The following is a 14,637-nucleotide window of genomic DNA, read 5'->3' as shown; positions in this document are numbered from 1 at the left end:
CCCTCTCACCTCCCAAACAAAGAAGAACGTCACTCCATCGTCCCTCCCGGCTCCCTGACAGTCAAGATGGAGGCGAAGAACAACCAACAACAACAAACAAAACCAGGGCTTCATCCATCTCGTATTGTGTCAAACTTTAATGGATCATGACCATTAATTAAACGACCTGTAATAATCATAACATTTGGAGCATATATTAATCTGCCAACGCTCCAGACTAAAATGAGACTAAAATGTTAAATGGATGTCCGTTTTTGATCCAAAACAAAGGACAACATGTGGCTCGCAACAGACTGGCTAAGGCTGGTTTTTAGCACAGCCGGTTAAGAGGAGCGAGGAGTTGGAATAATCGATAGGTTCTTCACCATACAGTCATATACGAACATAAAAAATATCAGGCTGATCGGTCCAGTAGTCTGAAGACAGACAAACTGTAACTGTGGAGAAAATAAACTGTAAACAGGACTGTAGTAAATGTATATGTGTAATCAGAAGTAATTAATATACAGAGCATGTAAACAGGTAGTTAAATCATATATAGGGGTAAAGTGACAATATAAAGGCAAAGCTATAACACAAATCTGTGAACATGTTTGTGATTTAATCAATCCCTGCCAGTGATCGATCAGTGCTGAATGGTAATTAGTTGGTTTGTAGCAGAATACCACATCCCACCTTTATCTCATTAGGTTCATGTGTCACCCCTCCCCCAGCTGCGCCGCACGACTGAATGTTTGAAGACCATATACTGCATTGGAGCGTCGATAAGTCGGCCTCTAGAGGCAGGTAATCTTTACAGCCTGCAGTTCTTTGTGTGGGGAAGGGAGTGTCCCCTCTGAGTCCTTTTCCAGTTCTAGCAACTGAGGCTGTTTAATGCACGGTATAACTCATACAGTAATCTCTCCCACTGTGTGAAACTGAGTGAGAGGACAGCTTACTAACAATAAAGCGGTTTTGTTCGTAATGCAGAAAGTATCTATGTTTCACGGTAAGGAAAATTAAACCTACTGATTGTTGTAGTGGAGCTAAAATAATCACAGGAGCCTGAGAAGCAAAATATCATCACCAAGGCCACATTAAATGTTAAAAATGTTTGAGATAAGAAATTGTTATCCTGTTTAAACCAACGATCCTGTGAGAAAATTGCAATGAGAACATTTGTGAAATAAACACAATATAATGAGGAGCTTTTCAAGGTTAGACACTAATCCTCTCAAAGATAAAGATGAAATCAACCCCACAAATAAAAAACTTTAAAAAAGTGTAATAAAATAAAGCTAACCGGCAGTGCCTTACGATTTCTTTAATTAAAGCTACACTATTCAATACTTTTATATTAATGAAGGGTCAAATGATAATATAGAAAATGTAAAAGGGGATGAACCCTCTGTGGGTTTTATGAACCTGCATCAGCAGTTTCCCTCAGCTCTACTGAGCATTTCATTATCTTCCAGAGCTTCATCTTGATTTAATGTCCCTCATCTTCACTGTTATAGTTCAGTCTCAATGCTGGCATTGTCCCGTCTGGCCATATATTGTAGCAGGCAGCAGTTTTCAGGGGGGAAAGCCCTGAAACAAACTGTGTTTTGCTGGATGTGTAACTGTTTGCTAACACGGTCACCATTTTTAAGGTCATTGTTTTGGCACCAAGAAAAAAAAGAACACATTCAAAATCAATCATATAATGCAGGTTTAATGTGATAGTTTGACGTTTTGGGTGATACACTGACATGTGTGTCCTGTAGAAAGTTAGATAAGAAAATAGATACCACTCTTATATCTGTCTTACATTTTAAGCTTAAGCTGTCATGATCTTGATTTTCTGTTTCCTGTTTTATTTTGTAAAGTTCACTCCCCTTGTGTCTTGTCTTGTTTTACTTCCTGCCCTTGTGTTTTTCCCTCTCCTGTGATTGTTGATTTGATCCTCCTGTGTCCATTCACCCTGCCCTTGTGTCTTTTCCTTTCTCCCCCAGCTGTGCCTCGTTCCCTCGTTTGGTATCTGTGTGTATATATCCCTGTCTGTCCCAGTGTTCCTTGTCAGTTCGTCATCCATGTGTTACCCTTGTTAGTTGATGGTGCCTCGTGTTTCTCGTGTTTCTCGTGTTTCTCGTGTTTCTCGTGTTTCTCGTGTTTCTCGTGTTTCTCGTGTTTCTCGTGTTTCTCGCGTTCCCTCGCGTCATCCTGGTTTGTATTTGCAGTTTTACTTTTTACCTTGATTTATATTTTTTGTAAGCTTTTGTGGAATAAAGCTCTGTTTTTGTTAACCTCTTTGTCTGCCGCATTGCATTTGGGTCCTCACCTTTTCTCCACCGTGACATAAGACATAATGGATTAAACAAACAACAGTCTATATGACCACAGATTCTCACTACCAACTCGCCAAATAATGCAGCTTGGCCAGTGGCCCTATAGTGTCAAACTATCCCCTTTAGTGTCCCTTTTGTACGAGCAGGGCTTTCTCTAGTGACCATAGTAATAATGACGGTAGTAAAGGAGGAAGTCAGGTGACGTAGTATGAAGAATAACAGAGACAAAAAAGGAGGTCGAGGACTGCTGCATATGTCCTGTGTGAAACCAAATCGTTGACTTATTTTACCCTCGTAACATACTTAACTTAAGTCACGTACGTAACATAAACACGTAACATATGTCCTTTACTTAAGTTGCATAACAAACTTTTATCCAAAACCATTATCTACGTGTGGATGTGATGAGTGAATTCGTGAGCTTTAGAGCTCCTGGAAAATTAAGACTGATGCAGCTTTTTTCAATTTTATTTTGTTAAACAGCTTGTTTCACTTCCAGATTCATCTATGTCCCAAATATGTGTCATAATTATGACGACTCCAATTTGTGTGAGATTCAATTGAGATGCAAAAGATGTAAATCCTGAACGATTTCACATTACAGGATAATCCCTGCCGACTGTCCAAAGTGACCTTTTGTATGTCGCGCAGACCAGTGTATTCATAATCTTGAAAATGGGTCATGATGGTCAAATTAGGTTCAGTTAGCTTCAGTATTTTGAAGAGAAACATCTCTTAACCACAGACCTACACAGTGCTGGTGAATTGTTATTAAGACATTGATGTAACTTTGTTATTAATGACTTTAATAAAATATCCTTTAGTGTATTTGTTTAAATCCTTCAGGCCTGAAGATTAATGACCTGACAGTTTCACACCTGTTCGGCAGCAGAGGAAATTAATGGTCACAATGATGTGGCCTAACGATGCTAAACAAAAGATAAAATGCTATATTTAATCAATATTTTAATTGATATATCACTGAAAATAGAAGCATTTTTGATTAAATACTTTATGTATCATGATACTGTTACTTCAAACCTCTGCACCAACTCTCCAGCAGCAGGTATCAAACAGCAAGATGGTGGTGAAGTATTATTTATATTTTACTGGTCATGGACAAGAATAAAGAAAGAAGCCATGAATACAATCATGACAAAAAAAAGCTCATCTTTCATGTGATCTTTCTACTGATCAGGCTCCGTCTGGTATAGAGCTCTAACATAAGAGACGATCATTACAACAGCATCATCTAAAGCGGATCAGAGAAATCACTCTTTTCTTAAAGCTTTGAGATTCTGATTATTAATTATTCCATTTGTCACACTCACTACTCTTGTTCTTACAAATGCTTAACTTCTGGGTTTTAATCCCTCGTGATACCTTGATCATTTCAACATCAGCTCGAGCTATACTTTCAATTTCTCTTTGTTCTCTCTTTTTCTCAAGATGCTGCGTCATAGTCTGCATGCTGGATGTTGAATAGAAAGCCCTGGATGGGCTCAGCTGCTCTATTATGGATTAGGCAGCGGCAACACCCCCCCCCCACCTGAAGGAGCTGAAGGAACATTTTAGAACACAAGCGTACACACTGTAAAAATGAAACGGTCAGATTGTGTTTGCTATTTAATGTTATCTATTTCTGTGTCTGAACATGACATGAGCAGATAATTTAATTTAATTTAATAATTTATTTTCTAATTAATTTAGATGTAAGAAAATGCAACCTTGAACTGACATTGCTAATAAAAACGTTTTCTGAAATTGGCTGAATGTCAGCATCCAAATGGATATCTTATTGTGAGTTTAACTCAAAATGACTTCTGTTGATACTGTGGTTGCACTGCTGCAGCACCAGGTTACTTTAAGGACACATCCCTGTAGGTTGAACTTGTTTTGCTGCACTCTTGCACCCTCCCTGGCCTCCTCCAAATTAATGGGTCCCATCTGAATAGGGAACAAGTAGCACTGTTTACTTACAGTTACTGTGAAAGAAAAGTAATATTGACTAATGTCGGGGAGTTGACATTTATTAACTGAAGGTCATCACATATTGGAGAAAAAGAATGCTTTATTGCATATTTGTTAGAGGAAGTGAATTAGGCATTTAGTTACTGCTGATGTTTCTTAAGGTGTCCTCACGTAAAAATTCGATTTAAAAAAGGACTGCACACAGAATTATGACAGAATGCCTAAAGCAGGAAGTGAACAGAGTGGTTTGGGTTTTCTGAAAGACATGTGCATTTCTTTAGTTTTTATCAGATTTATCTCCAAAGTGACCTTCAGTGCCTCCAGTGCAGCATCAGCATCCGTCTGCAGAGCTTCAGTTCTGCTGCTTATGATGCACATATCAGTTTCTCAATGTACCTTCTTCCCTCTCCACCTTTTGATGCAGCAGAACTGAAACCTAAAAATACCTACCTTTTAACATCTCATCAGACAGTTCCCTGTACAACAAGGGTTTTCATTATATCTGTGTAATCGCTGCAGGAAGTGATGAATCACACTATTCCACAACCGAGGAAAAAAGATTGTTTAAATATAGCCTGCGTGAAGGTTTGGGAAGGTTTGAATGTTGCAAACGACTATGACTTCACTATGATCATCAGATGTGTTTTGGTGTATAATTATTGCATAAAGCATGTGTATGTAGCTTTGTACCCACGTACAAGTAAGTACTCCTTTTCCAAAACGCAGCAAATGCAAACTGTATGTTAGAGTATTTGTATTAACCAGTTTGCATTTACTTTTTTAGCCAATATTTCAGAAATCTGTCAAAATATAAATGTAAAATGTAATTTTGATCTGGTATATGTGATACTTGGACTAAAGAACAAAGAAAGAATGGAGCACATCTATTGTAGGTTAAATCAGTTAACCTTTGCTCTACAAATCAAATCCTTACATCTAAATCAAATTCCCTAAAATATTGAAAATGTTTGTAGAAGAACAGTGGCCATGTTCTCTCCATTTTCTGATTAGTAAGAAGCACTTTATTCACCTAATGTAATTGTATTTCTCAGCTTGAATACCCCCAATATCACTCCATCCATCCTCACAGAAGCTTAGACGGAGGTCCAGAATAGGGCTGCAACCTTCCCCTTTGTTCAAAAAATGTTCCTGTCTGTCTGCATGTCTGGCTCTGCTATTATTAGCACCAAGCAAGAAAAAAAACACAGCGATGGCTTAACAGAGAGAACGCCACGTCACACACAGGGCCTACCTCAAAATGACTCAGTACTTTCTGCCAGGCAAGGAAACAGCCTGAGTAGGTAGCTTAATGCTAAATACTCCCTTAAGTGCATTTACCACCCAAAAGAATAGTAAATTGCTTTTGTCAACAAACACATTTTAGTCGTCGCTTCCACATGTTTAAGGCTAATCCAATTTACAATTTAATCTACCTCAGTGTGCTATTATCTTAAATGTGACAAGTCTGCTCTCTCTGGTCAGGCCTCTCTTTGTCTGCCTGCCTCTCTGAAGCACAGCAGGATGCCGGCTACAGATTCTAGGGCAACAGCAGCAACAACTCACAAATGAACATTTTGTTTACAGGTTCAGAGAGAAGGTGAAACATGCATCACCGTCTGTTGCTGATGATTCTTACCAACAATGCATTGAAAATGTGTTTGCCCTGTCTGTGTGCCGATAAAGTAATACTCTTATATTTTAATATACTTATTCAATGGCGGTTTCATCTCTGTGCAAGCTCACTGACGTGTTTAACCTAGCTTAGCATAGTGCAAAGCAGTGGAAGCAGGGAGAAACGGCTAGCTAGTGGTATTTACACGTTTTATCTTTTGTAACGTGTACAATAGAAAACAAGACACTGATTCAATGATGAAAGTTAGCTTACACATTTTTCTAGTTAATTACCGGCAAGTTTGCCAACTAGAAACTTACAGTTCACAGACTATTCTGGAGTTGTTGGAAGGTGTATTTTTTCCTGTTTTTGTGTTGGAGGCTAACTGTTTTCTTCTGATGCAAAGCAAACAAACTCACCTCCCAAATTTGTTTGTGTATTCCTTTAAAGGTATGTTCGGACAGAAAGCGAACATTAGTTTGTTGTCTTATGGGTTATTTGAATGCCTTCTGTGTTTATTCAACCCAAACGTAACTGAGCTGTAAGCTAGCTAGAGACGAGCTGTAAGCTAGCTAGAGACATACTGTACGCATCAACCGTTTGTGTAAAATCACAAGAAACTGTTGTTTTTTTTGTAATTGTCCACCAGTCTCTTTCCTTTGTTCTCGTCTCTTTGTATTTATGTATTAAATTCATAGAGCTGTATTCAGTCGCTATTGACTTGACATGCAATCATGTCACTATGCATTATGGGCCTTATTGGGCTTTACACACCAAGAATGAAATGAAAAAACTAAACTAAAATACTCTGTCGATTGTCCCACGTTTGAACTTTTTACACAAAGACTGACACAAATGTTTTGTGCAGAAAGATTTAAGGTTTGCTCCAAAACACAATCATTGATTGATTGATTGACCGTGTGTATATATACAATAGAAATGTTACGCTCTCGCTTATCCTATGTGGTCAGGTTTTGTAGTATAGCAACATTTAATTGCTAACGTTAATGTTGGTTAATGCACTTGGAAATGAATGGTTCTTTATACGTTACATCAACAACAAAGTGTATCCCTCTTTTCTAGGCTACTCACCATCACAACCAAGTTCAACTGCTTTTCTTCCCCAGATGTTCTCTTTATATTCGTTGTCTTTTATAATTTACTTTGTTTGCCAAAAAGGGTACTATGTTTACTATGTTGCCAGACCAAATGTATCAATCAATCAATTTCCATGTCTGTTGTTGTGTGACGTATGAATAACTAAATAAAGAATTACGACATTGGCCACTATGAGGACTTGGCAAATTCGCAGAAATCGAACCAGCTGCAAAAACAAACGGGCATTGCGAAATAAGAAAGTTTTGGATTTGCCGGTTAATAGAGATGTGATTTGTCCACACAAATTATTCATGTTTGCTCTGAAAATAACTTAGAAGCTCAGACGAAGATTATAAAGGAATGTGACCATCTCTCGCGTTCAGGGAATAAGTTTTTTGGTTTCTGTTAGTGTGACATGCCTGCTTGTATGTGTGTAAGGTCACACGCCATCACATTTTGATATGTCTGCAGATCTGACGCCTCCATCCAGTGAAGAGGGATGGCTTTGATCCAGAGACGCTGACATACAGACGGAATTTACAGCCGTGGCCCCCTTGCTCCTCATCCTGATTCTCATTTCCACCAACTTCACAGCCCCACACAGACACTTATTACCAGACAGAACATAAAACATGCATCTCCCTCAACACAGCCTCCTTTATCCCTCAAGATAGGAAAGGTGAAGACATGAAAAGGAATGATTGCCACAGTCAGCGAGGAGTGTGCATGTAGATGATATTTATTAACCTCTTAAAGCCCACTCAGGGCATTGCAAACTCTTTCTCTACATCCAAACATTGTTGAAAGCTTTAAATTAAAAGGGAGTCCAGATATGTCAGGCTAAATGTTGGTCAAATATATATAAAAGATACACGAGACATCTCGAATATTTCTATTTGACGGTATGTCGTATCCATAAAAACAATGGACTCTAAACATGTTTATCTGTGAACTGGCAGACTCCGTTTGTTCTCAGCTGTTTCTATTACATTATACAAACAAAGTTTTTAACAACACTAAGTATTTTAAGACGAGCCTGTGTGCAGTAATTGCGCTCTGATAGCTTTCAGCAGCTATGAATGTCACATTAATCCCAGAGTTTCCTATAGGAGGCAATCTTTTCTTTATGGTATTCATATGTTTTTATAGCCTCGTAATACTCTTGTGTGTTTTCTACAGTTATTATGAGGATGGGCCAGGGGGGCTAAGGTTAGATTTAAAATAGAAAGTTGAAGCACTCTTCAAGTTTGAAGCATGAGGAGGGAGGGCTGTTTCATAACAGGGCTTTTTACAGTGGCATTTAACTGGATGGCTCCCACCACACCTTTTACTCAGCAGCATTGCAGGGGTATAAATCTTTGAAGACCTGCAACCCGCGTCACACATGCACAGCCAGCTCAGAAGCCGTCCCACCCAGTTGGTGGGCGAGGAGAGATGGAGAGATAAGAGAAAATCCAGGAGGCCTAAGGTCTCAAGGTCTAGGACTGTGTGTGTGTGTGTGTGTAAGTGTGTAAGTGTGTGGAGCAGGTCTAGGGGTACAAAGATCAACGTACTGTACAGCAGCTGGTAATCCATCATATTTATTTAATACACATCTCCCCTGTTGCCCAGAAAAAAAAAGGTCAAGGTGACATTGCTCTCCAGCCTGTCTTGTTCCTAAGCAATACTTACGTTTACAGATATATCGCAGCAACAGAATGATCTTCCTCAGGCCTGAAAGCATGGTATATGAATATGTATATTACAATATTAACACTTACAGGGTAAGGCATAAAATGGCTTTGCTTTAGCCAAAGATTTACCTGCATTTGCTGCATCATTCTGTGTGTGACAGAAAGAAAACTCCCCACTTAGATTAGATCTGTTGAACCTGCTACAGAATAATAGCATGAGCTCATATACTACTACAGAAATATGTGAATATTCTCTCTGTCCTATTCATATTCATATTATATCACATTGAATCATCATCAGTAATCAATTGTGGAAGAAGTGCTCAGATCTTTTATTTTATTTTATTTTAAGTATGCAGAATGACCCCTTTCATAATTCTGTGTATTATATTATTTGATTACTAAAGTGTTATCTTAACCTACATCATATTTTGTTGATTATGTTTTGTATTTATTAATCTGAATCTGCAAAATAACTAGAAACTATAGATATTAAATATATGTAAAACAATATAATATTTCCCTCTGAAATGAGTGGAGTAGAATTAGTATTAGTAGCATTAAGTGATAAAAAGATCCTCAGATATTAAGTACGGTACTTGGTTAAGTGTACTTTGTTACTTTCCACCATTGTCATTAAAGCACGTTACAGAGACTACAAAATACGATCTTTCCACAACGCAACAAACTGGATGTTGCATGAAAAAATAAACACAACAGAAATATGCAGCCTCAATAATGTCAAGTCTTTATTGGTATATATGGTGTCGTACAGCAATACATAGTAATAACAGTAAAGAGAAAAGCATGTCAACTACATTCAATCCCTATGCTTGTTGTAGTCATGGTCGCGCTAAGAGATAATAATGTTTAACACCCCACTGGACAGAATCATACACATCACACACGACCAGAAAAAAAGCTGCTGGTGTTTTAAGGCATTTCACATCCTACAGTTATTTGTTCTATGGCTAAATCTTGATTGTTGGTTTTTTATTGGTGACAAACTATGTTTTCAGGAAATGCTTGATGTTTTCTCCATGAAGTTTGGCAGTGCAGTAGTGACGTTGTGTTCTCTTCAGACACCAGTGAAAACTCTTTTGGTTTACAGTGTAAAGATAAAAGGCTTGACATTTGCAATCCTGAAACATTCATCTATTGTTATAGCTGTATACTATAACATGATCTGAGATTTGTTCTTCTGCTTTACACTCAAATTCAGTAATCCATTAAACATAATGCCCAACTTTCAGATGTGCTGCCCCCCCCTGAATAACTCCAGTTATGATAGGCCACTGTGTAGAGATACAGACAAACTCCCTCCAGCACTAAAATACTTATCACAAGCCTCGACTAAAACAACAGGAACCCGATCCAGAGCAGTCTGCCGTACATTCAGTTTTCTGTTTTCATTGTAAGTGTAGTTTGTCAGGGCGTGGGTCGCTATGACCAGCAGCAGGACAATAAGCTGTGTTAAAGTCGGCAGTGCACAAGCAGAAAAAAACAAGCCATACTCATGTCTCTCATACTGAGGGATATCTAGTGGTGAGGTCGTACTACAACACACATTTTATTCAGTCATGGCCACAGTTATAAAGAGAGAAGTCAAGTTGTTTCAAACGCGCGGTGTGGCAGCTTCCGACTTCGTGACGTGTTTTGAGCGTTAATTTGTAGGTCTGGGTATCGGTGATATCGACCAAAATAAATAGTTTAGAAATATCTCCAGTCAAACGATATCTGCATTTGATCCTTTTTGTACCCAGATCTAGAAAAACTATTTGTATAGTTTTGCTCGCAGCCAATCAACTCAAGCGTTCTTTGATTGGCCCACGCAATCTGTGGTGAAGTTGAGCGCAGTCTAAATAAACATTTGAATTGTTTGAACCCTTTTAGAATGTATTCGGTAAAAATCTTTTGGATGTGGTGGTTGCATTTTACGCAGCTGAATACTTCCATTCGCATGATTGGTATTGAATGAAGTAGGCGGGAAAAAGGTAACAAATTAAGATCTCTATTGGTACCCAGCCCTAGTTGATGGCATGGTTTTCTTCTGGCTGAGTGATATGGTATGGATTCTGGGGCTCAAATGTGCTTCAAACATCATTGATGGCAATATGAATATGTTGAATATGCATACAACCTAGATGGATCATAGAGAATCTCGTATATTTGTGCGAAAGCTTCATTCAGTCTCTAAATGATTGGACTGTTTCAAGAGAAAGATCACTTCCAGTCACTTCCATCGTATTAGCTGCATTTTGCGTCCTTTACAATGTTCCCCTTTTGTCCCTGTATCCTTCATAGCACATGACAGAGCTCATGACACATACCTAAGTCCTACCTCACCTACAGGCTAATAAGTGCAAGTCTATTACAGTTATTAATGAGGGTTGTGCTTGATGATGCTCAGCAATGGGAGATGGTGAAAAGGAAGGCATGTGTCGGCCTTTTGACAATGACATCATGTCGAACGAGCGATGGGCCAATGGAGTCCATGCAAGCATGACATCTACATACACCATGCAAATTATGCTTGATTAATATTTTTCTTTCAGTTTGCTTTCAATTTAATTTAAATAGCTACGGGAATCCACTTTCGGGAATTAAACTTTACCGGTGAAATTCAAAAAGGAGTTGAAAGAGAATGACTCCTCCGTACTGTTGTCATGCAGAGCTGATTGGACCACAGTCAAACCATTGAAGAACTTGTGCATGGAGACATTTTTACTTATGAAGAGACTCAAAATATTGGCTCAGCAATACACTATCATCTATTATTGTTTATCCTGGCTGGTTTCCTTGAACTGTAGACTGTGTGCTTCCTCACTAAACTGTTGCAGGTTTGTATTGTATAAGTGGATGCACACACATGCTTCCATTGGAATGTGTTGGGATTATCTCACAGCTTGTGGTAGTAGTGAACAACCAGAGTTATTATTATCTACCGTGTTTCAGTATCACGTAATGATACAACATGAGCCCAAAGTGTGACAGACCGGTCGAATATTATATTCTGAAAGACCATACTACTGTAAGAGATGCTACCTAAGTGCTTGTTATTGTTTTATGTTGAGTGTGTGAACGAGAAAGAGAGAGGAACTGTGGTTTTGTATAGAGTGATTGTTACAGTAGAGTTATAATGGATTTCCTTTGGGGAACACATGTGGAGGGAAAAGGGGGATAAGGAAGGACAAACAAACATCTAGATCCCGCACTCTACACACTTGTGGACATCCAATGGTGCAGTTAGAAACCATGACGATCTGCTTGTAATACGGAGGCAAGACTATCATCTTAGATCCCCACAAGTGCTGAAGAGTAAAGGCTCAGGGTTTGTTTTAGCTTGGAACATGAAGAGAGATATGCAGGAAAAAGGGTCAGAAACTAGCTTACAGTATCGGCTCTTAGTTGTTCTGATTGGTGGGACTATCGCTGGGGTCTTGCTGCTTCTCCATCTTCTTGGAGGTGACCACTGTCTCCTCATAAACCTCACGCTGGATCACCTTGCCTCCAGACTTGCTCTGCTGCTGCTCCTCGTCCTTGATCTTGGGGCTCTTGCTGGAGCTGCTGTAAATACGGCTCTGGTAGTTGTAGCCCTGCCCCATACTAGCACTCACGGAGGAGCCGGGATAGCTGATCCCGGTCCCGATACGGGTCTCCTCCCCTTCCAGGAGTTTCCTGCAGAGCGGATGATGGAGGGGAAGGGTTTAGAATGGATAGAGATAACATAAAGATAAAGAGTAATGGGCAGGAACAGAATTTTAACAAAGGGAGAAAGTGAATTTTCCCCCAATGAATGTCTGTATCTTAGTCTTTTTAAATTCCATTTCATAGAAGTTTTCTTAATTGATCATGTGTGAGTCGTTGAGAGGAGAACCTACCTGTACGCTGCAATCTCAATATCCAGTGCCATCTTGACATTCAACAGATCCTGGTACTCCCTCAGGTGACGAGCCATCTCGCCCTTGGTGGCCCTCAGGTCGTTCTCCAGCTCGATCATGTTGTCCTAAGGGCAATCAAACAATACACGAAAAGTAGGCCAGGGTTCAACATAAAAATAAAATAAAAGTTTAAAGAAAAAATAGTTGATCACATTTCTTGCAGAGGAATCATGGCAGTGCACAGACAAAGACATATGTCAGTCCTTTTGTTAAACAAATGTGTAGCTGGGAATTTGAGTCATTTATGAGCAGAATTAGTGAAAAGGTTTGTCCCTAAAAACATTCAAAATTCAAAACAACACTTAAAAAAAAAAAAATTGTAAATCCGCACATCCACTCAGAGGGCGTTGTCAGATGCAGCAGCTGAGCTCTGTCCCAGGGGGACGAGTTTCAGCACCACGGACAGAGCTCAGCTGCTCCTCATTTTATTATAGCTCTGACATTCACTTCTTAAGAGAAGAAACCCCGCTATACAATGTATTTATTTTATGTAAATAAACGTGTATTAATTAACTGAAAAACATTTTCTATCCTTTAGATAGGCGGTTAACAAGTCATTCAAATGTGATTACCTGGTAGTTTCCAATCTCCCCATTGTGCCTCTCCTCCATCTCCCGCAGCTGCTTTTCCAGAGACTCGTTGGTTCCCCTCAGACTCTCTATCTCGATGGTCTTGGACTGCAGCTGCCTACGGAACTCGTTTAGTTCCTCCCTGCTGGCACGGATGGCGTCATTACCCCGGGTAGCCTGGTCGGACAAGTCAGCGAACTTGGTCTTGTACCACTCCTCTGCGGACTGCATGTTCTTGGACGCCATGGACTCGTACTGGCCTCGGATCTCTTTGAGGGCGGAGGTGAGGTCCGGCTTGGACACCTCCATCTCCACGGACACCTGGGCAGCTTGGATCATGTCCGTCAGCTCGACCACCTCCTCCTCGTGCACCTTCCTGAGGAAGTTGATCTCGTCCAGCAGAGATTCCACCTTCTTCTCCAGGTCCAGGCGCACCATGGTGGCATCATCCACGTCTTTCTTAAAAGCCTTGAGGGTGACCTCCGCGTCCTCCCGGGTGCGGTACTCCTCTTCATATTTTCCCCTGAGCTTCTGCAGGTCATCTTCGATACAATCCCTCTCGATGACGAGCTGGGACTTCTCCCCGTTCAGCTCCTCGAGCTGGGAGCGCAGTTCGCGGATCTCTTGTTGGTAGAGCTCAGCCAAGCGGGACGGCTCGGCCTGCCTCTGGCGCAGAGCAGTCAACTCCGTCTCCAGCACTTTGTTGTGCTGCTCCAAGTTGCGCACTTTGTCGATGAACATCGCAAAGCGGTCGTTGAGACCCTGCATCTGTTCCTTCTCATTGGTGCGGACGATTTTGAACTCATTGTTGAGGACGGTGCTCTGTGTCAGGTCGAAGTTCTCCAGTGGCATGGAGCGGCCGGACTTTCTGTTGTAAGAGCCCATGGAAGAAGCGTTGGTCCGGGACGCAGAGGAAGACCGGTAACCTGCCCGGGAAGGCATGTTCCCCGTTGTCCGAGAAGGGGAGGATGCATAACGGGGAGAATCCCCGAAAATCTTCCGGTAGGAGGAGGCGGAAAAAGATTCAGATCCGTAGCTCATCTTGGCGTGTATGAAGACAGAGCAGAGCAGTGGGCGCGTCTGCTTTATATAGGGGGACCAACCCAATCCCTCATTAATGCAGATGGGAACATCCGGACACATTGGTTCCACATGCGTCAGGTAGCCCAGTAAATATGCGAATCAATGCTGAATATTGTGCTCAAGGAGTATTTCTTATTGTGAAAATTATAATTAGTCTACAATAATCCCGAAATGGGTCCGGATGTGCAGTGGACACTTTTCGTTGTGTGGAGCAGATGGAACTGTCCTTTTTGGCGCAGTGGTGCGTCAGTGTTTGATTGCCTGTTGCACACTTAAAACTGAAAAAACAACATTTAAATGTTCTTCCAGAAGCAAATCTATATATGTTTATATTAAGGTACCCTCTCTCATTGTTTCTGTAGCTGAGGGGAAAAAAACCGAGGA

General features: G+C 40.3%; 1 protein-coding gene across 1 annotated transcript; it reads right to left on the bottom strand.

Annotated features, from left to right (window-relative positions):
- Positions 1-9,385: 9,385 nt before the first annotated feature.
- On the bottom strand, positions 9,386-14,243 carry inab (internexin neuronal intermediate filament protein, alpha b). The gene is made up of 3 exons (XM_029432433.1): positions 13,174-14,243; positions 12,542-12,666; positions 9,386-12,338 (listed from the first exon to the last, which is right to left on the bottom strand). The coding sequence occupies exons 1-3, from the start codon at positions 14,209-14,211 to the stop codon at positions 12,065-12,067; spliced, it is 1,437 nt and encodes a 478-aa protein (XP_029288293.1). The 5' UTR covers positions 14,212-14,243; the 3' UTR covers positions 9,386-12,064.
- Between the last annotated feature and the right edge of the window lie 394 nt (positions 14,244-14,637).

This window comes from Cottoperca gobio, chromosome 1, assembly GCF_900634415.1.
Source record: "Cottoperca gobio chromosome 1, fCotGob3.1, whole genome shotgun sequence".
Taxonomy (NCBI): Eukaryota; Metazoa; Chordata; class Actinopteri; order Perciformes; family Bovichtidae; genus Cottoperca; species Cottoperca gobio.
This window is presented reverse-complemented; position numbering and strand designations above follow the sequence as displayed.

What these genes read in the sequence shown, in the direction of transcription:
- inab (XM_029432433.1), bottom strand. Translation starts at nt 14,211, where the DNA reads ATGAGCTACGGATCTGAATCTTTTTCCGCCTCCTCCTACCGGAAGATT. An exon ending in GGGAGATTGGAAACTACCAG is followed by an intron (nt 12,667 to 13,173) that starts GTAATCACATTT and finishes GATTGCCCTTAG; the next exon opens with GACAACATGATCGAGCTGGA. An exon ending in ATTGAGATTGCAGCGTACAG is followed by an intron (nt 12,339 to 12,541) that starts GTAGGTTCTCCT and finishes TCCGCTCTGCAG; the next exon opens with GAAACTCCTGGAAGGGGAGG.